The sequence below is a fragment of the Pezoporus occidentalis genome, unplaced genomic scaffold (assembly GCF_034315485.1).
Source record: "Pezoporus occidentalis ecotype Australia unplaced genomic scaffold, CSIRO_AGI_Poc_V1 ctg10, whole genome shotgun sequence".
Lineage (NCBI taxonomy): Eukaryota > Metazoa > Chordata > Aves > Psittaciformes > Psittacidae > Pezoporus > Pezoporus occidentalis.
Window position 1 is genome coordinate 8,407,720 of NW_026912779.1, and position 23,185 is coordinate 8,430,904.

The following is a 23,185-nucleotide window of genomic DNA, read 5'->3' on the forward strand; positions in this document are numbered from 1 at the left end:
CTGCTTTTTTTGACTTGTTGCTTTTATGGAGATTATGCAAATTTCATTGATTTTTTAAAAAGCATTTTAAATTAGAATTAAAAGGAAGTACATTTCCACTTAATGGCTGGTCTCTTTTTTTCTTGCCTTGTATCCTTCACGGCTTCATTAATTTAGGTGAAGCTACATATCTGCTCTGGGAAATTATCACTGAATTAAGTCATCTGAGGAATTTATTTCCCCACCTGTTTCTTTGTGCTTATGAGATAGAGGAGAGCATAGCTTCCCTCATAGATTTGCCTGTAAGGCTCTGTGAGCTTCAACATGTTCTTGGTTATTTCTTCATCACTTGGAGATATTTTGGGAGTCAGTTCATTGACTGTCAGCAGTCAATACCTACAGCTAAAAAGAAGTGTCTTGTGTATCTGCTCCAGTAGTGGGGCAGAGGTACAAAAGTTATGTCCTTTTGACCTATTTGTGTATGAATGTTCTAATAATAGTAGAATGTATTAACAGGAATAATAATTACACAGTTTCTGCATTGAGGGGAGTTTTCATTTTTATACTCAGATTTGTATCAGTTTGAAGGATATCTGCTTTTCCCTGTTCTAAGGGAAATACAGAGTAGCAACTTCTAGTCACCACTCGAGATATTAATTGAATAATCATTCTTCATTCCAGTTGACTTCATGGGTCATGACTCCAACAGATGGAGTCAGCAGTTGGCACCAATACTGATGACCCTGGTTTTTTGAGCTGTCCATATTCAATCTGCTTTGGGGTTATTTCTCCAATTCCTGTACTTAAGAAGAAAAAAATAAAGGTTGAAAAGAAATGTTGGGCTCCTGGAGAGCACATATTGCAGACATGTGCAGGATCTTAGGCAGAGATCCAGGTATTCTAAATTTCACCTAAGTTCCTATACCTCCAACTTCTACTGGTTGGGTGTTTCTGACGGCCAACATCAAAACAGGAGAAAATACAGAGAGAATAAGGACAAAAATGAGCTGTCCACTCTGTATCTGTGCCAGTTTTTATTTGAAGAATGTAGTAGAATGAGCTGGAGGTTACAGAATTTAAAGATGGTGACAAGAATTAGGGGGGAAAAACCACAGATCCTGGTCTGGTAACAGCTGAAGTCAGTGGGAATCTGTCTGCTGACTTCAGTGCACACCAGATCAGGCCTTGGGAAAAGCTAGAGAATTAGCTGGCAGTAAGGAATAACAGATGACCAAATGTGTGTATTATTGAGTAATGGATACGTTATGAAAGTAATCTGTCTTGTGTTTCCACCACCTTGAAGTGCAAATATCTCATTACATGCAGGAAGATCTTTATATGATTTCTCTTCAAAATAAATAAGGGAATACCTTAATTACATCTGCCAGATAATGTCCATTAATATCTACATTAATACAATAAAATCAACAAGCATAATGATCATTTTAGCCAGTTAATCACATAACGGCACTGCTTATATTGGATGTACTAGAATAAGAAAAACATTTAAAAAATAACCTAGTCTTATTAAATATACATACCCAAACCCACTCTTTTAATGGTGTTTGACTCACGGGATTTTAACCCATCGGTTTGTTATTCTGGATGCTGTATCTTGTAGCAGCTGCTGACTTAACGGCACCATTTAATTTAAAGTGCTTTGATGTTATCATATGTCACACAGTTTGCTGTTAGAACAGCTTGAGTCAAAAGGGCAGATAGAGTAGTAGCGGGTATGGACCTGTGCAGTTCCACATCTCAGCTTTCCTTTGTGAATGATTTCCCACATAAGCAAAGAGAAGGACCAGGTGACCTAATAGTCTTGTCTACCTTTAACTTCAGTGATTTAACACTACAGAGTCATGATGCTTAATGTTTCAAGCTCCATTAAGGGAAGATTATTCTAAACTTTAACTTCTGAAGGATTTTGCTTTTATATCCACAGATTCACATATCCATGCACAGAATCGTGCAGTGTAATAATACTACCATAATTGCATGTGCAATTGTAGTGATTGCATGTGGAAATTATAGAAGCATGTGCTATTAGGAAAAGCACAGTCCAGATTCTTACAGCCTAGAATGGCAGGACAAAGGATCTCATTCACACTAACAAGAGAATCCTTGAATCAAGAAATGGTTTGGGTTGGAAGGGACCTTAAAGATCACCCAGTTCCAACCCCCTGCCATGGGCAGCAACAGCTTCCAGTAGACCAGGTTGCTCAAAGTCCCATCCAACCTGCCTTAAACAATTCCGGGAAACCCTATATGTATGCTGTATAAATACAGTATTTCTTTATGTGTTTCACCGTGTGCACACTCTTGTACTTAGATATAGGTTTTGGAGGGAGTCTTTCTTTTTTACCTGAGGTGAAAATAGCAATCACTTGTAACCAGGGAGATTTGGAAGTTGTGAGAGATTTTGGGAATAACTTACTTGGAGACAGACTGTGAGATTTAAGTGACTTGTTGGCCCTCTGAATCAGCCTGTAAAGAAGAATCATTTCTCCCAGTGTTAGAGCTCAGAAACCTTTTTGCACAGATGATCACAATGAGAAAAGCTTTCAATATGATCAGTTCATGCACTTGTCTGGGTGTGCTGGTTTTAAACAGAAATTTGCAGGCAAAATTTCTGTAATACTTGGCTAGCTGTTCTGAAAAACATACATACTGGTGGAGAGCAGAAAGGGTTAAGAGTTATATTTTGACCGTAATACAAAGACATTATTTTAAAGCCTGTGCAAATCCTTTTCTGTGTCTGGAATAAGGGAAATCTGCTAAAAAAGCAGTGAAATTGTGATTGAAATCTTGTTCTCCTGGGACACTGCCTCTGCAGCCTTTTGTGAGCATTTTAAGGTTCTTTATAGAGTGCAAAAAGATAATTTCTTTTGAGATAGTAACAGTTCTGACTTCTCTGAATGTAATCTTCCTCCCTCTCCATCTTTCTGCTGTCAATTAAATTGGTGGTTATATGATCTAATGTATTCAGATACTCCTGACAGACCTGGCTGGACATTTGCACTTAAACTTGACATTTGACTTGTGGGACTAGTGGAAGCCTCACAGATTGGTTAGATGATAAAATTCCTCACTAGAGGGGTGAGTGTTGATTGAAACACTCCTATCGATTCAGTCCCCTGATGTGAATCGTTGTCAACCAAAAAAGGGAGCGTGGCAGGTAGTTCAGAGTGGTATTAGGACCAAAGAAGATCTGCGTCAATATGGTCCATTATAAATATTCAAGTTGTTTTTTAAAAGAATGGGAGAATGTTGGCAGGAATCAATCTTTAAAAGCCTGGTTATTTTCAGGACCTCTCTTTTGTGCTGAAGTTCTTGTTGAACTCTATCACCATTGCTCCTGAGTAACCCTTTTAAAGGTTTGACAAAGTGTGTCTTTATTTGGCAGGTTTTGCCTTGGTTTTTCCCCACAGCATTTCTTGTGGTTACTCCTACATCCTCACTGCTCCAAAAAGAAATTCATCTTAGCACTTGAAAACTCTTGTTTTCCTCAAAATATTGTATTTGAATTTCAAATTCAGATGAGCAAATGTGATGACATGACACATGATGTGTCCTATGTTAAGTGCTGTCAGGAGAGGTCTACCTCCTGATCCTGAGCCAAACCTCAAAGCATGTACTGCTTTGCAGTAACTGGCTTTATTTAGTGATTGCTAAGGGCCTTCCATGCTCTGAGCTATATGGAATTCTATAATGAAACACAAATTCCATTCTAGAAGGAATTTTCACGAACAATACTGTTCGGCTTTTTTGGTTAATGCTAATTCCTTAAAATTAAGCAAGTGAGATGGAATTTAATTACTTGCATACCAATCTCCATTTTGGAATTTATGTTGGCATTTTGAGTTGTTGCTTCTTGTAAATTCCTGCCATCTTCCCAATCTGTGGAATCTCTTCTCTTTTATGGATGTAAGTACAACAAAATAACCAGTTTCCCAGGAGGGCAGGCAGAGAACATTTCTGAGTTTCCTGGGCTCCATGCAAAGCCAACGATTCACTCCCTTTTTGTCTCTCGAACGAGCACAATATTCCCCTTGACTCTGCAAGTTCCCTTTCCACATATTTATTTCTTTCATACCTCGTGCTTGGAAACTTGTAGCATTTTGGTTCTACATACATGTATTAGTGAAAGGGTAGAAGATAACAAGGGTAGTATCTACAGCTCTTAGCAGAGCCAAGTCCTTTATGAGAACTGGGCACCTGATTGCTAAGAGCTGTTTAAAACTCCAGCGACATACAGAGCAGATGATTGTGTGGGGTATGTATGACAGCAGAACAGACAGGAGTTTCTGGAACACTGGAGCAATTTATTATGCACATGTAGGTAGCTTTTCTCCCAGGTGCTAATTAGCTAATCAGTTTGAGGTAATACTGTGATTCCTACTTTCTCACATCACGGCAGGTAGGAGTAAATCAAGCAAGGTCGTATGTCTACCAAAACTGCCTGGTTACAAGTGGTCAAGGTTTCTTCCCAGCATGCACAGAAGTATGTTTTCATTAGGCTTCTCTTTCACCCAGGCCCTCAATTGGCCACAGGGAATAGGGGTCTTGATGGGAAGTCCAATGACAGAAAGTAATTTTCTCATCACGGTTGAGTAGATTCAGTAGGTGCAATGAATTGGGTTTTAATTGTCTGCCAGTCTCGGCTTTCGTGGTTAAGGAACAGTGTTTGAAGAATGTTTTAATTAGTGAACCTGCTTTCATTAAATCTCTTAATTTACAAATACCTTTTATGATTAATTTCCAGCTTGGCCTCCCTTTTGTACAAACGGCCTTTCTGAGCTGCCAGCTTGCACCTCTATCATAGCAAACAAACAGTAATTTCATACTGTGTGTGAAAATAACAGGAGAGTTTGAAAACGATGTAGAAAAAGTTTATGATTTTAAAACTTTGCCCAGCTGATACCAAACACTGAACTTTGGTCCCCACAAATAGGGAAGATCTTAAACTTAATTGGCCTCAGTTATGATTTTTACTTAGAGGGTTTTCCTTTTCCTCCATTTTTCCCTTGTTTTCCAGCTAGAAGGTTGGAATGGATTTTTTTCAACCTGAACATTTCTATCTCGTAAAGCTTTAATTTCCTAAACTTTAGTTCACTATCAGACTTGCTTCCCTACCTTTCGTTTCATTGCTGATTTTAGTCAATATTAATTTGTTACTGTGTTATAACATTGAACAGAGAATTGAGCTCAGAGAGAAAGATAATTTCATTCACATTTTTCCCCATAGTTCCATAATGCAGTATAACATGTATCATGTTAAAAACTACAAATTGAAACATTATTAATTTTCTTTTTAATTGTGAAGAGATTAAGAGCTTGTGAAGAAGTACATGATTTTGGTATGGGTTTTATTCACTGCTGCTATGTGAAAGTTAAGGGAAGTCCAGTCCCAGCTGAAAGACACCTATTATGACTTTTATACCAGATGATGCAGTAATGAATTTTAATAATAGAAAGATAGGCACTGGATATTGAATGGCGTGTTGAGATAATATGGACTCACAGTTCTGGTATCTCACATGATAATATTTGATACAGTAAAACAATTCCAAAGTAATATATGCAATTATTTTTTCTGTTTGTTTAAAGGATTGGAACAAGAAGGCCAGCCTCCATCTCCCACAAAGGGCAAAGCAGAGCAGCCTGAGGACCTGCAAGATGATGCTAAAGGTAGGTGGTCTGACACCTTTTCAGAGCTATTAACCAATTTTGAATGTTAGAGTAAAAGTTTACTCAGAATTCTTGGGAAAGAACTGGAAAACTTTCCTTTAGGAGTGTTTGCACACACTTGGAAAGTACCTTTTGGCCTAGATCATGGATTGTAATTCTTCTGAAGTGTATTTCACCTCAAGGTAGATTCGGGATTAAAAATGCTATTTTTGTGTGGTGGGCTACTGATTATTGCTGGTATGTAACGAGAAACTGTTGCTGGTTTATGTTTAACCTGTTCTGACTTTATGTAATTAATAATACAAAATGCAATGCATGTTGTGCAGGGCTTGGGTCATAATCTGGTTGGTGAAGTTGGTCAGGTAGATCGGCTATCTGCTGCAAAGCATGGAGCAATAAAATGCTTGCTTTCCTTTACTACGAGACTTTTTTTGCTGTATCCTTTTCCATTCCAGTTATGGTGTTCATGGCTCTAGACACTGTGCATGTATTACATCTATCCATGGTCAGAAGTCACAGGTGCTTAACATAATGCCTATAGTGCTGTTCCTGTAAGAGCGCTTTCCTGCACTTGAGTCTTCACAGGGCAGCTTGTCAATGTGTATGGAGGTAAATGTGGTCTATGTTGTTATAAGATTGGATCAAAGTATCTTCTTAATCTATATCTCATTGGGAGGGTTGTTAAAGGATGTTAACATCAAAGACTTAATTTTACAGTGCAGAGTTCACATTGCTCTCATATGCGTGGAAAGAGCAAAATGCCCCAATGCTGGAGACTTCCCCTTATGTGAAATAGTTAAAAGGATGAACCTCAATCTTTAATTCATTCCTGTTCCTTATCATAGATTCTCTTTGACCTAATGTTCCTCAAATGACACGTCTCATTCTGCACCTCAACCAGTGGCTCCACAATCTTCATCATTTTGACCTAGCGCTTTGCATTCAGCTCCTAAAATAATTCTGACTGGGGTATAGCGTGAGTCATAAAGAGCAGAAAAATGTTAACATTTATCACTTTAACTAACTGCTAGTAACATCCTGTCACTAACATTGTGACTGGTTGTTAATGGCAAGTACTTAAAGCAATAGCTGTCATCACCTGGAAGGTGTGGGTGGACCCAAGAAATCTCATCCTGACTGGTCGTCTTTCCTTTCATGGTGCACTAAACCCAACTGAAATTAAAATACCAATTTTATGTTTGGATTAGAGAATTCGGTGATGACAAACCACATGTCAGTTTGTATGCAGGCTAAACAGCGTGTGGGATTGTGGTGTCATTTTCCATATTCCTAAATAGGGGAAACAGTAATAGTTTTTATGAGGTATCTTTATATGGAGTATGGCTAGAAGCTGTCATTGTATCAGTGTCTTTAAAAAAACGGGAGGAGGGGAAGTATTGCAAAGCTGTAAGATTTTTCTTCCAGTGGAAAAATAACTTTTATTCCACTATTTCTGTGGCTTACTAGACGTGGTTTCCTAGTTTACTCTGCCTGACAATGTTTCCTGGTGACCTACAGTTCACCTTGTGGAGCACAAACAAATGCACTGGAAGGGTGAAGTAAATAGTATGGCAATAGAATGATTGCGTTACCCTCGAGCTGTAAAACGCCTGAACTCCTTGAATTTGATGCCATACAGTAGATTTTGCTGATGTAGAATTGAGGCTTGCAACACATAATCACTGCTGCAGAATTTAATCTAGCCGGCGACGGAGTCCTCTTCTCCTTAGGCAGGAATCAGGCCGGTAATGTTTAGAATTGAAAGTCTAAATTTAGACTTGAGGGTTGTTGTGGTGGGGAACAAAAAGGTAATTAAAGTGTTTGCTGAGGGGAGCTAGGGAGGAAACCTGGATCAGGTTTCTGTGGTGTTACCTGTGCCCCTGTTCTGAAGAGGAGTCAAGCAGTTAGGCTCCAGACACTGAATTCCTATAAAGCTGCTGAGTGGTTGAAGTCTAATGTAACACACCTGTGAGCCATTTCCATTTCAGTAAATGGGATTTGCACGCATTTGTCTGAGAACAGGATTTAGTCTCTACTTCCTAATTATTAGTTGTTGGTTTTGACTAATTAAAAGGACTTTTAATGGGGAGCCTTGAAGATTATAAGAGCTCTGAATATGACATGGACCAAAACTACATACGTGAGTAATTTTATTTAGGGAGGAGTTTGTCTTCACTTCCAAAATGATGCCTTTTCCTATTTTTAATCTTTGTAAAAAAACATCTGAGTAGCTAATGCATATAAACAGTCTCCAATAAAACATGATAAAGCCAAACTCTGCCTGAGGTCAACTGAGTTTTCCTCATGGTAAAACCGAAGTGCTTTGTGTTCACTGTATTTTAACTTTGGGATAATTCACATGCTTTATGTACCCCAAGATTAAAAAAACCCAAGCATCAACAGCAAAAAAGCAAACAAAAAACCCAACGCATAGCTTTTAGCAGTGAAAGTCCAAAGATACTTAACATAAAACGTTATTTTCCTCTTAGTAACATGACCAGATATAAATATTTAACAAACGCACACTAAGGCAAAGGAAGAACCAGATATTTTTTCCTCTGCTTACTAGTCGGCGTCCTTTTAGGCTGAAGATGGGAATACAACTTGCAATTTTCACAGCCGCATGCCTGCCCTTGTGGCAGTCTGTAAAAGCTATTCCACTGAGTTCAGTAATATTTCTGCTGTAATATTTCTCTCCAGCACACCAAGCTGGCTCATTGGCTAGAGGTAATGGAGCAATATCTTTTCAGTGCATGTAAAAATCTCCGCAGAAGATCAGGGAAAGTAGGCTTCTTCATTATTACCCTCTCTGCAATCAAGGGAAGTCAAATAAGTGGCTGTGTGTAAGGAGCTTGTTTTGCAGTAAGCTAAAATAAACACTTGACATGCTAATGAAAGCAATTTTATACTGAACCTCTGAAGTATTAATGGTGTCTGTTATTATGCTATTAGATATATTGTTCTCTGCCATCAGACCATTGATAGAGAAAAGCAAGTACGAGCTGGATAGCAGATTCTCCTGTCAGTGGCTGTATTTGGTAGTTTTTCATTGTAGCGCAGGTTATTGTCTGGGGAAATGGATAGACTGGATACATGGAGAAACATTCTTTACTCCCAGGTTCCCTGCAGTATTTCAGGTTTGACATGTGTAAACATCCAGTGTAATTTTCTTCTCTTCACCCCCTTTCCCAGGGCCTGGGAGAGTAAAATCAGCCAGTGGTAATTTTGCCTTTCCCCTCGGTCAGGTGCACTCAGCGATTGAGTGATTGTAAAGTCTCAGGTGAGAAAAATATGTTTGGCACTAAACAAAACTTAGCACGTCTTACTTCAGTAGCTTCATAACACAATCCTAAAGTAATTGCGTAGACAAAATGGCAGTGCTTTCAACAGCATCGCAGCCACGAGTTAGCACAAATGCCATAGGGCACCTGCTCTCATCCTACTGATTGTCACCAAGCAAAAGCAAGCAATTGAAACAGAAGTCTAATAAAACACAAATTTAAAATGTTCCTTGTTTCTCTTAGCTACATCCCCAAATGTCCCCCTGTATGTACTGAGCAGCAAGTGTGTGCAATAGATTTTCCTCATACTGGGAGAAGCAAAACTGTTTGCTCTTTCCTTTCTCATAGGATTTCTCAGATATAAATGAAGCCTGCCCAAGGGCTGCCCCATCCGTTCCCACCATGGTCTGCAGGTGATCAATATTGTAGCAAAGACAACTAATAGATCTAATAACAGCAGCAGAAATGCCTGATCTTTCTCCTTCTCCAGGAGAAAAATAATCAATCCATGAAACAAAAACCATTCTGTGCCTCCTGAGGTCAGGATCCTCCTTGCCCTGCCTCAAGGGATGTGAAGACAGAACTGGAGCTCTGCAAGTTGTCTTGCTCCAGCTTTTCTCATAAGCTTCTCCCAGAACGAATGACCAGATTCTTCCTGATAGACTGACAGGTTGTTGATCTCACATGATCACCCTACCTGAGCTCAGTGTATGTGCAAGGAGCTGGTCTATTAGAATTGCTTGTATGGGATGAACTTTGTCTGCTTTCTGTTCACTTGGTGGGAAGGAGAACAGTTTGATGGATAAGCCAAGCCAGGAAGGTCAAAATGAACACAAATCACCTTTAAGGTAGTTGGTAGAGTTGGTTCCTTTGCCTGATGGGGTCATCACACTGTTGACCCCTCGACTTTCAAGGGCAACATCAAATGTCTGAAATGTTGTTTGGTAGTGTCAGGAGTCTGAGGGACCTGCCTCACTCAGTGGATGCTCTGTCCATGGGAGATGTCAGTCTAGTAATTGGAGTTCACAGCAGAAATGAGATGAAATGGAGTCGCATCTTATCTCGACAGCGCATTGGTTCAGGAGGTCATGGCAATTGGGTAGAATTGTCACCAAGGAGACACCCTGGCCTCTCTCATCCCTTCTCCCAAAAAGTGCTTCATTTTAGGACTAGAAAATAAAACTCCTTCTAGAGGTTAGTCTTTAATTGTGAGACTAAAATAAAGCTTCCCCTTCCTGGTTCTCCTTTATGTACTATGAATTTTGCAGCTTTGCGGCTCACTCCCTGGCTTCACAGGGATATAGTGTATGCACCCACAAAAATTAGTGCTACTTGGCTTGTGCTGCTTTTCTTCGAGGTGGGCTTAATCCTCCCTCGGGCTGGGGGATGGCTACAACAGCTGCTGTGTGTTGCCATTACACAGCGGTGCTCAGAGCATCTTTTCTAAGGGCCTTCTAATACTCTGCGTTCCTGATTGTCTCTCTCTTTAAGATATGGATTAATATTAACTAGATTTGACTTCTGATTGGTTTCAGAAAGTTCTTTGGCTTATATACCAAGGAGTTCTTTTATCAGTTGAGAAATTGTAGCTATGTTTCTTCTTTGCATTACACAGGGAAGCAATATTCTTCAGTAAATTTCTGCTCCACTCACAATCTACTAAAAACGAACATCTGGACACATAATTATACTTCAAACACACACACTCTCTTATTCGCCCTTAAAAGTGCTAGTTCTTATTAAGATAGCTTAGAAGTTACTGTATTCTTTTTGCCACCAAACCAAATCCTTATAAATTTTTTTAAATGAAGATAAAGTACTACAGAAGAAATCCCTGGGAAGCATGTGTATCAAACATGCCTGTGAAACGTTCCACCTTAACGCAGATCGGTTATATTTAAAGTGGTGCTAATAACCCCTATCCACTCTGGTTGATAGCTTCTTTTTTCACTTCTGTTTTGAAGTCCACCATCTGTCTTGACTGATTACAGCTCTCAGAATATCGGGTGATCACCTTCCTCTTAGCCAAGGGGAAAACAGGACATTATCTGTATTTTTGTTTGTGTTCACTCTCTGAGCAAGCCCTTCTTAGAAGATTCTTTTCATTGCTGAAGTGGCTTCTACTGTTTCATTAAATTGTCATGCAGAGGCTACACAAGGCAAGTTTGAAAGTGAAGCTCATGTTGGCCTCTGCTGGTGACACACAGTTCTATGGCATTGACCATTTACCTGTTAGGGTTTCGTTTAGCAGCGGTACATATGTTTGTGTAAACTGTACCAGGCAAACAGTTGCAATTCCTGTTTTTACACTAGATGTTTCAGAGAAGATTTTCTTTCTCCTGGGATGAGCTGAGGTGCGAAATACGAAGTTACTAAAGTGACTAATGCAGTGTTGTCAGAAGAGAATTATACACAGTGACAAACCAGCGTACCTGCAGGGGGCTCATCTGTCAAGGAATTCATTTCTCATTTCTAACCGTGACGTGAATAGCAGTAAACCATCGTGATTGCTCAGGACCACTGTGGAAGATGGGGCTAGTTGCTTACTTCTGAAATATTGATGTAAAATAGTGCATGGTTTGCATCCTGCTGGTTTTACCAAGTATGATCTCCTGTGTGGCTTCTCTGTGCGTTTCTTCACTTTGCTACATTGCCCCACCGAAAGCTTTCATGACCTCTAGGCAGAAAAATTGAAATAGGTCTCATGTTTAATTCTGACTGTGGCTTGGAAAAGCAGTTGTGCCTCAGTCCTTAGTGGTGTGCAGTTCCCTAGTCTCTAGGGCACACTAGTAATGTATGAATGCATTGTAAATTGATGTAGCAACAATAAAATCTGTGGTCATACTGTGCACCTTCACTCAAGTATGGGGTCCCTTCCTTTCTCTGTCTCTTAGGTAGACCTGCCTGAAGGGCTGGGAGTCAGGGCTCCTCTGTTCTGCTCTGAGCTCTGCTTTTTGACACGCACCAACTCACATGAGCAGATTCTGTCAACTTCTGCATACTATGATAACAGTGATAACACTTGTGCAGCACAGCACATGTATCTTCTGCATCCAAATACCAGTTGTGTCTTTGTCCTCTGTGCTGGCTGCATATGACATCTAGGGTGTGATGTCCATATTCTGGTTATGTTAGGCAGCTCAAGTTCCAGGAGATGTCTGCTTTCATTTGTTTTGAGCAGTCACAGTTGCAGATTGTCAGAAATAGCAATGATTGACCTCTTTGGCAATGAAATTTTACATGTCTTTTGCCAGGCACCTGTATTGCAAAATCTGAGTCATGCTGTATGTCAGAAAGAAGAATTACACCCAGTGAAAAAACAGCCTAGCACAACGTTCCCATCAATGTTATGCACGAAGTGGTTTGGGACAAATTTGAGCGCAAGGGTCTTCCAAGCACCTAAGTTGATGCTGTAGCTGTTGTCCCCTGGTTCTTCCCCAGCCAGGAAAGGTCTAACAAAGCAGAGTTACTTGCCTTGCCATCCACGGAGGAGTGAGGCAAGTGGAGCACGCCTAGTGACTTCAGTGGGCTTTAGATTAGGCTCCTATATTTCTCAGGACGTTACATAGGTGAAATACAATAGTGTTATTTTTAACCTCTGAGATAATCCCCATGAGCTACAGTTTGCTCATTCTTTTCCCACACTCCTTGACAATGCTGCCTGAAAATGAAAACCTGTTATTTATTACGCTGACAACTTGGCTAGGCTGGGTGCAGAGGCAGCACTGTGTTCAGGTCTGCATCTACAGTGAGATAAATCCTTGGAGCAGCACAGAGGGAAGAAGTCTCATAACTCCATTAAACAATTGCAGCCGATAACTCCTTACTAACCCTTCTTAAAATTTACCCCAGAGGGGTTATATACAAGTAGTGATTAAAACTGACCTAAATCATAATTTAATTAAAAGAAATTAAAATGCAAACTGAAAATGCTCAGTAACCTCAGGCCACTACCCTAATGATTCATCTTAATGCGTTTGTAGTTCTGCAATAATGGTCTTTGTGTGTATGTGCTTTTTGTTTTACGTGTGATATCATTTTGCCACTGGAATAGTCTGAAAATGGCTTCAGGCTGTGTAATCTTGAGTGTATATCTGGATATAGGTGTGCTTTCTTCTCACAGTTTAGGAGTTTCACTGTAGTCAGCATATCTACTCGTGTGCAGAATGTAACAGCTGTAAGATCAAGGCCTGTATTTTTAATTTTCTCATTAATTAGTTTCCCTGGTATCATAGAAGGACCTTCATATCATTAGTATGATTACCATGGCAATATTTTTGTGCTGTAAAAAAGATAATTCAAAACTGGCATCCTTTATCTGCCAGATCTTGGTTTGTATTTGCATTTGCATAGAAGCGTGGCTCAGCTTGAAGAGACATTCAGAGGCCAGACCGCAGGATTGATGCTCAGCCACTGGCCACCTGGGGAGCCAGAGGATGCACTCAGGCTCGCATGGCAAGAGCAGGGTTGTAACAGGGTCAGACCTGGTGTGGTACATACACAGAGAGGTGAGAGTGGCAAACCAGATGTGAGCTTGAGGTGTTGGCTCTCTGTCTCTTTTATTTCTACTCCAGAAAGAAGGAGGTTGTTTGAAGGAACATTACTCTGTTGACACGCTATCAATGATGTAAGTACAACTTTCTCAGTGATGAAGACAGATTTACTATTAATAGCGTCTCTGCTGGAGGGGTAGAAGTAGACTGGTTTGTACTGGTTACGCAGAACTTCTTCCTTTAACTAAAACTACCTTACCTGCAATTCTGTTTTCTTCTGGAAAATGTCTTTTTTTGCACCAGTGTTTGAGGTGCTGACTTTAATCTCAGCTTCCAGTATGTCACTGCTTATGGAGAAAGGTATTGCTGAAAAGGAGTAGGTGTATGAGCAAACCTGGCACTTACTCAGCTCTGGAATGAGAAGAGCCAAGAGGCCAGCAGGCTATTAATATTTTTGACTGGCCATGTTTGTTGCAAGAACAAGGAGAGGTGTAAAAAGCCTCGTGTCTCCAGGCTTTCACAGTGAAAATGGGAAGAATACTAAAGCCTGCTCTGGTGCTGCTGCTGGGAGTTTGTCCTCTGGACTTTCATAGGGATCTTGTCCTCTCAAATTTGACTGCAGGCTTATTATTTATCATTTTATCTGCTTTGTTTGGGGCTGCTACTGCAGCTGGCGTATCACCGTGCATGCTAAATACCTCTCCTTAACATAAAGTGGGCAGGCACTATGAGAGTATCTGGTTTCCTAGTTTAGTTAGAAGTGCCGCTTGCAATGCCAACTTGCTGAGTGTGCTGACTGATCACTGCTTAGCCTGTATGTATCATTTGGGGGGTGAATTTTCTTCCTGATCTCAAAGAAAAAGGCCAGGAGGACAGAGCAAGCACCTATAAGGCAGAAGTTAACTTGCCAAGGGAAAGAAAAATATATGGCCAGGAGTAGGTATTTTAGTGTCTGATGTGCTTATTTTGTTCATATGGCGCTACTGTAATTCTCAAACTCCGTTTTTTTTAACTCACTGCCATGCCAGGGAAAAGAAACAGATGTTCCCATTCGTCTTTTGATATGGCTCAAGATCATTTACATTTGCTGGCCTAAAATGACATGACATTCCGTTCGCCACTTTTTCTGTCTCCTTTGGAGTGAATGACAGATTGCTGTTCAATTACTAGTATAATAGAAGCGCAGATACTGTGAGGATGGCTTTCACCTAAAGGAAATGCAATCACCAATTGCTGCAGTACTGGAAAGAGAAGGATGGGAAATACTGTAGAAGCCATCCACTGGAAAAGACATTTTTATTACAAATAATGTCATGGGAAAGACTCAAGGGAAATGCGCTGGGTCTGGCTTTTCTGCCTGGAGAAAGGGAGAGCTGGGGTGAATAAAAATATGGTGAAAAATTGGCTTGCTACTTCTGTAAAATATGTTTCCAGCTCTTTGCCATGAGCATGTGCTGCTTAAAGCCTTTCCATTTGCTCTGCACCCAGCTCCAATGGAGAGCAATAATTACAGACAGACTCTTCATCAGTAAAAGACACTCAGTGAGAGGCTCATTAGAAGGGTTTTAAAAACTGGAAAAAACTGTTTGTCAGAGGCTTTGGGATTAGTCACGTCTCCACCCTATAGTTTGCTTTCTTATTGGTGTATTCATACTCCGCTTCCTCCCTTTCTCCTGAGATGAAGAGATTCTCCAGGCCGAGCAGAGCTTAACCCTTCCTTCTGCTGGCCATTCACTAGAGGATCACCTGTCCACTCTTAATGTTTTAGCATTTCCTTTTCTCTAATTCTGTTGGAGTGCCTTGAGAGGCACAACGCATACTTTCAATATGCTGCTCAAGATTAATTTTCATGTCACAATCCAGTCAGTCTGCTGGACTGGGTCAGAGTACAAGAGGTGAAGCTTCTGCTTGAAGTCTTTTACATTTCTCTTTCTAAAGGAATGAAATGAAGTGTTAGATGGAAAACATGTTGAGAATCCAGTGTATTGCTGTAATTATCCTTCTATTTTATCAGTTTTAAACAGTGAATCTCCAGTGAGATAATAGACTTTGGGTTGACAAAGCGTACTGGTGAATATGTGCTTTATCTGATAATTGATGAATCAGACGATAGTTTCTCTTTGCATAAGTGTCTTTAACAAGAGATGTCATCCCTTAACAATAAACATGAACGAGCCTTTGAAATACCTGGTTTTAGCCAAATAACTCATGGTTGTAGTCATCCTTGTAATGAGTGAAGAAACAAGGATCATCTGGAAACACAGTTTTATGTTGTGAACACAGTAAGATGATTGCTGAAATGATTTTCAGTGATTTTCAGGTAGTTACCATTTATCCCTGACCTGCTTTTTCTGAATGTAAAATCTGTGCTGAGCGGAACATGTTGCACTTGGCCGTAATTAAATCCTTTCAGCTTTGGCACCCCTTGTTGCGCAGTGGTGCGGTATTCTCTTTGGATCTGACCTAATGGCGAAGATTTTTCAAGTGTCACTGTGCTGTTGTGTTGTGGGATTGCTTCGAACGTACTGTTCCTTCCTGCGACTCCTGGGCTAGGTGACTTTATCCCTCTGAAACACACATCCTGGTGATGCAAAGGCTGTGTTTCCTTATTTGTTAATGGCTTGCTGCAAAGCTTGCAAAGTCTCAAGCCTGTGTTTTAAAAGAGGAGGGGAGGGGGAGAGAAAAGTTTATCTTCTAGCTCAGCTAAGTCTGTTTTGTGTGCAGTCCTCCTGTCATGTGTGGACAGGCAGAATGCTGAGTTTGAAAATAATGCTTTTGGATTTCAAGCAGGGGAAGGGAAAACCCAGCTGGTTTTATCAAGCCGTTTTGGTCATCCATGTAATGCAATTTTTTACAGGTTAGAGCTCACTAATGTGAGAAGAAATCACTATAGCGAGGCATCGAGGCTGGTTGAAGTCGGTACAAAGAGTTACCAACAGGCAGGAGGCCCGAGTCCCCGCTGATGGCTGTCAGCCGCCCCCTGCTCACCTCTCACCTCTCAGGTGGGGTGTCAAGCTCCTGTTCTATCTCCTCTCCTCCTGAGAGCAGCTCCGTGCAGGGTCAGCCTGGAAATACTTCTCCACTAGTCCCATCTGCTGGATGCCAGGATGTATTGCCTGCTGGAAAGGGAGAGCATCATACCTCAGCCTCTAAGTAGGAGCTGAATGCTGCGTGCCACCAGACGTGTATTTGCTCCTGAAAAACACATGCTTTCTCAGTTTTTCTTCCATCCCCATAATTGCATTTGGGCTACTGCTGTTCTCCTCAACAGACTCCGTGTTTTAAGTAAAAGCAAAGTGGTGACACGAGGAACTTTAACCATGTTGCTTTAGAGAAGCTGTAATCAGAAAAACCCAGGAGCCAGAAAAGATCACAGAAAAAAAATATGTGTATCATTACCAAGCCATTTACAGGCCTGGGAATGAATTTCATTTCTCCCTGTATATGTTCTCAGCAGTCAGTTTTTCAAATGCCTCATTAAGGCTGGTACTCAGCTGTTCTCACCATCTACCTTGCCATGCTGGAGAAGAGGGAGTGTAACCACCGCATCTGATCCAGCATGCTGCACTGCAGCCTCTAATATGATTATGAAGCTATAAGAGCCTTCTCCATCATTGAAAATACAGACTTCCCAATACGTTTCTAATCAGGCCAAGCAAAGGTTAAGAGAGCTTGATCCATAGATGTTCCCTGGGGTGTTAGTTTTCTCTGTGGCAATTCACTGTTCAGTACCCGCCTTCCAAAAGGGAGCTGAAGGGAAAAAGATGGGTAATGAATATGAATGCAAAGTAGTGGATAAAATTGGGAATGACTGTGAAGGGGGAGAATGCATTCAATGCTAGCAGTCTTACTTGGGTTTATTTTGCTCTGTTCTTTGCAGTCGTTTGTGATGCATTTTTATACTTTATGCTAAGTGGCACTGTGCCTTTTGCTTTAAAATTAAACTCAGGTGATTCTTTCCCTCTGATTCTTACCTTCCATTGGCATTAAAGTAGGTTCCGTGAGTCCGAAGCAGTCACTTCAAAGGATCTGGTGGAAGTGTTTCTGGAGGAAAAGAATCCTAGAAAATAATCTGTATAAAATGCATAGACTAAGATAAAGCAACAATTTCATCTATTGCAGGCAGTGTTTAGGGAAACATACCTTTATTTGACATACAGATATTTCCAGTGTGCTTATTGAAATAAAATATTTAATCTAACCCCCCTTCCTCAGCTTGAGATGTGAAGATGTGACTGGTCTAAATGTGACTGGTTATGTTTGCAGGTTTTTTCACTTTACCTTTATGTCTCTCCTCTTTTATCACAGTGCCTTGCTATAAATTAGCAGGTTATGCTGAATTGGTTACAATTAATATTGCTGCTGCTGTGGCCAATAAAAGATATCATAAATATTTTTTTATGTATTTTCCTCTGTAGGTGGTAACAGCACAGAGGAGAAGCAAAACACTGAAGAAATGGAGGCCCAGAGTGAAAAAGCAGGTTTGTGCTGAGTTTCTTAAAGGACTTTCTTAGCTTTTATCCACCTTGGTGAACAATAACCCTAGTCAATGCTATTGAAGGAGAATGTTTGTACATTTTCACCAGATTAGCTCAGGTCTTGAGCAATTCTCCCAGTAGAGACCAAACTCCATTCATTATGAATGAATGTATTGCAGTGCAGGAATGCAGACTTCCCTCTTTAGTTTACCAGCTCTACATTCTCCCTTTAAGGGGGACTTACCTCTAGCTAATCCTCTAACTAGAAAGAAATTGTTTTCCCTCTGTCTACAACAGAGTAGCCCTCTGCAGAGGATAGAAACGAGGGAAAAGGAAATTTGGAGGAGGAGGAAGCAGGCTTCGGGTGAAAACTGCCCTTTTGGAGATTTTACAGGGTATTTTCAAGTTTTAATAAATTGTCTGCACAAATCTCAGGGGTTATGAAGATCTAAGTCTATACAGAAAGATATTTCATATACAACGAAGGAATGTCAGAGTTCACGAGCAGTGGGTTTTGCAGGTGGCATGCATATAGATTATAGTCAGTTCAGTATTTTAAAATACAGTGTCACTCTGTGTTCACAATAGGTTTTCTATTCTTTATTTTTCTGTTTATGGTTGTGGTTTCCATCCTACCCAGCTCTTTTCAATGCAAAAGACAACTGGAATGAATCAGTTACCAAAAGAGCTGGTGCGACAATCAAAATGTCTAAATCCCCTTATTTCTCAAGGATTTCTTTTAGTGTAGTATTACATGTAATACAATGCTTTTCTTGTTTGTTTGGGGGTTTTCTCATTATAGTGCAGGATGTTGCCTATACATACTTAATCCAGAGAGTATCAAACTCTCTCCGTCAGAACTTTTATTACATTGGGGTTTTAATCAGAATTGAAGATTGGTTTTGGTCTGTGGAAGATTGAGCTGAAGAAGGCCAGCCAGTAAATGCAGCAGAAAAATTCAGAAGGCCTATATTCTCGGCTTGTCTGGTTTGCTTACTGCATTGTGGCTGTTTCCAGAGGAGGAATTCCTTTGATGAGGGGTCCTATTTGTCCTATACATGAAGCACTGTGTTTGTGGGAGTGCAGCATTTCTCCCTGCACTCCACAGGTCAGTCTTCGCAACTAGGTGTTAACAGATGATGCTGTCCACAAGTGCTTGAAGTCCTTCATGTCCTCTTTATCACCTCTTCTTTATGTCCTCACACGGGGCAGGCAGTGGGAGGTGAAGCCATAGGCACACAGTAATACAGAACAAAAAAGATTCCCATGGGCCTCAGCAAACTTTGCACCTAAGCCCTTGACCCTTCCCGAGATAAGCATGCAGTGGTATTTTCTAAGTGCTGGAGGACAACCACGTTTCCTTTCCTGTGTTTTTTACTTTTATGCTAGTTATATTTAAACAGGCAGGAAGGACCAGGGAAAAGGGAGGAATGAATTGCTCTGTCTAAATCTAAGCTCTGTTTTGAATCTCTGACTAGGCAGGGACATATCTTTGCCCAAGCAGCATTGAGCTTTTAACCATACCACGTACTCTTGCCTGCTAGCTCACCTGAGAGCTAGTACTTCCAAGAGCTCCTAGCTCTGAGTGCAGAGGTTCCTCTTTTAACCCAGTTTTACTAGTGATGCCAAATACAGCCCATTGTGCTTATCAGCTACATTCAGTTGGAAGGGATATGTATTTTCCTGGTATTTTGATCTCCAAAGCAGTTTCACTAAATGAGATATATTTCGTTTTCCCCAAGAGAATCAAGGAATATATACCTCTCTAAATTACTGCTTTGCTACAGGAGGTGTTAAATGCACTGTTTTTCCCCAAACCATCATTATGACTTGTTACGTTACAAACTGTCAGAGCTGGTTTATCAGAGCCATGATGTACATTCTTTTGCTATCTCATACTGGTAGTCGTGTTTTGTTGCCCTCATGAAGAGTGTCAAAGAAAAGATCCAGACATTTTAGATTCCAGCTCCAGAAAATGTCATACGTTAAGAACATGCTTTAGGTACGTGCCTTAAGATAGCGTTGTGCCTGCGCGTAGTCCATGCATCACCTCCTTGGCCCCAGGCACACAGTGTTACAGGGGAAAATGATGTGGCTTAAAGTTTATCCCTACTGGTTCACCCAGTGACAGGAACAGGAAGCTGTACAACTACCTCGAGTTAGTTACATTCAGCTAATGAATTGCTGCTGCTATCTACTCTATGCATTGTGCAGACAAAACGTCATCAGGAACTTTTAGATTGCTGCTTCTGCACCCTTTCTTGGCAGTAGGAAATGACCTGATTTTCTAAGATACGCACTTTTATGCCTAAAGCATTTCTAATCACTATGAATGATCACTGTAAGGAGCAATCCCATCAAATGTTAAATTTATTTGTATTTTCTGAACCAAAAAGCATAACCTTTATCCGAGTGTAACAAATGACAAATCATTTTCTTCTATATTATGAGAAAATGTAGGAATAAAAATAGATGCTATTCTTACCCAGTCCATTACATAAACATTTATATATTCTTATTATGCAGTAGGAAAAAGCCAGTTATAGTGTATGAAGACTGAAATTTTTCAGCTATTACTGTGTGTTTCTTTTAAAGAGGGCCTCCAGTCCATCATCGGGGAACTTCCCAGTTAGCACATGGAAAAACAAAATGGCAGGTGGTTCAGAGCTCTTCTTTCAAGCTAGTTAAAAATGCTCCCCTATATGAGGACAAAAATTCTGTCAGAATCATCAGAGGCAAGGCTTTCGAAAGGAATCAATACAAGGGCTTATAAAGGGGTTAGAACTATGAAAATTGGCAAGGAAAAGCAATGGTGGAAGTTAATTCTATTAAATTCAGGTCCTAGTTTTATCTATTAACTATGGTAGTTTTTACCTGTGGGTTCTACCATTACAAAACTCCAGTCTGCAGATTTTCAGGGACTTCCTAAATTTCAGGCCTGATTGATGAAAGCTTCTATTTTCAGGAAAGCATTTGCATGTAATCATTTTGATTCCAGTGGGATTCAGGGACATGATTAAAGTTAAGAATGCCTTAATTGGGTTTTTTTTTGTCTCAAAATAGATGGATTAAATGAAAATAGGAATCTCAAAGCAAATAGCAACACCAGGCTACTTATGAAACTGATAGCTGTTCCTCTCTGTATTATGAGAAATTGAAATATAGACTTGATCTGGCAGTGTTGTAATGGAAGTTTAGCCCTGGCTTAGGGAAGACAATCAGGCCAGTAATGGCCAGTGAATGCAATGTGAATGGATGGAAGCCCAGCAAATCAAATTCAGGTTTTGTATCTTGCCTCAATAAGGCATAATGCTTTTTTTCAGTGAAGTGGTTCATCAGTTTGCTATCTAATGAATAACTTCTTTTTCATTTCCTTTGGTTCTTACAGAGGAGACGAAACCTTCAGCTGTAGCCAGCCTATCATCATCAGAAGAAATAGAGCTGAGCGAGGATAAAGGTACAGATTGCAAATTGTATTTCAAAATATCCAGTCCCAAGAGAACATTTCATAAAGCTTTATTTTTCCTTTACCTGGAAATTGCCAGAATCACAGTTAAAAAATACAGAAATAGGTAAATGCTTGAGTTTTCATTTGCAAAAGCCTTTCTAATGAAGTACGTGGCACCAGCTGTTGTGCTGGTAGGAGAGATGCTGTGAATTCCTAAGTCCCCTTGTTATAGAGGTAATACTAAAATATCCTACATGACATATCAGAAATGAGCCCAAAGCTTGGGCTCTCTGGGGCAGAAAGTAGCTTCCTATTCAGTGCTCTCCTGATGGGGGAAAAGAAAAACACAATAGCTATAAACACATCAAGAAGAGACAGGAGGAGATGAAGTCATAATTGAGAGGGAGAAAGTAATGTTTGTCTTGTGCAGACTGTGCTGGGCACTCAGATCATTTAGTTTGTGATAAATATTTAAAAGTGTCATGAGGCCAAATGACAGGGAGTTTAGAAAACAAGAGAGATGATCTAATTTAAATGTTTCAAGCTGAGTTTTTTCCTGTGGAGTTGTTGGTTTACAGATAGGATCCAGTGCACAGATGTACTGGTTTTGATAATCACACTATTAATTGCTTGTGCCAGTCTACAGGTTCTGGCATTTTTGGGGGGATACGTCTGGAAAAAGCCTGGGTGATTTATAAATTGTCCACTACTGGTAATTCAAAACAGGAGTTATGCTATCTATAATAAAGACACTCCATCAGTACAGCCTTCAGGAAAGACTAATAGAAACGTTTAATGCTTTTTACTGAGATAACATAATTATTAACATCCATTAACTTATTTATTTTAAAAGATTTAACGTTTAATTCAGCATCACTGCTTGACTCTCTTCTCATTTTTCTAGATAAGTGTGACGGGGTGTGAGATCTTGCCCTTTTGTTCCAGAGACACACGCTAAAGAACCCACATACTTACCTGATTATGAGTTCAAAGCCTTGTGCGGGTTGATTTAAGTGCTCTCTTAACTGATTGATTTATCCTGCAGGGGAAAAAAGCCCACAAACCCTTGCAAAAGCACTGGCTTTTGCTTTTGCTATCTTCACAGATTAAAGTCATGGCGAGGCTAGTGGAATACAGAAGTAGGGATAGTTTCAGCCCCAGCACAGTTTGTGATTTCCTGCCATTCATTTCTCTTTTTTCACTGACATTTGGCCTCTTTATGTATTCTGTATCTGTAAGTTCCCCCATCAGGTGTGTTTGTCCTTTTTTATCATGTGAGGGTTAGTATTTTATCTTTTTTTGCTGTCTGCAGTCTTACTGGAGATCCCACCATTTTGGTATTGTTTTGAGTGCTTGTTCCTGACTATGAAGCCAGTGTCTTTTGATAAGCTTTTCAGTGACCATGCAGTACTCTGGGGTTTTGACCTATTGTATTAGTTGTCTCTTCTCAGGAAAATAGCCATCTTGCTCTAGGTCTCACTTTTCCTATAATATGCTATGAATTTAGTGTTTTCGCCTCTGGAGAAGTTGACAGAAGTGATAGCATCCTGAGAAAACCAAAGAGCAGTTTCTCTTTGATGTCCTACCTCTCTTCAAAATTAAGACATAAAACATCTGGCAGGGAGAAAGGAGCAAGACTTACTCTCCTCCATATATTTTGTTTGTAAAGTTGTACAGGTAGAAAGAAGGAATGTTGAGGAAAAGAACATATTTGGGGATTCACTTGCTAGTTTTCTAAATGTGACCAAGACCTGTGAGTGACGAGGCTGCTGCATCCACCAGGCCATGGTTTCGATCTTGATTTCCATTAGTAGA

The 23,185-nt window shown here is 40.2% G+C and overlaps 1 protein-coding gene across 6 annotated transcripts in view; it reads left to right on the forward strand.

Annotated features, from left to right (window-relative positions):
• Positions 1–23,185, forward strand: part of MACROD2 (mono-ADP ribosylhydrolase 2) — an 895,555-nt gene that overhangs the window by 823,272 nt on the left and 49,098 nt on the right. For all 6 annotated transcript variants that reach the window (XM_062610811.1, XM_062610792.1, XM_062610793.1 and 3 more), the window contains 3 exons: positions 5,590–5,670; positions 17,863–17,925; positions 21,311–21,379. In XM_062610811.1, the coding sequence (XP_062466795.1) occupies positions 5,590–5,670; positions 17,863–17,925; positions 21,311–21,379 (213 nt within the window). The remainder of the gene's footprint in view (positions 1–5,589; positions 5,671–17,862; positions 17,926–21,310; positions 21,380–23,185) is intronic.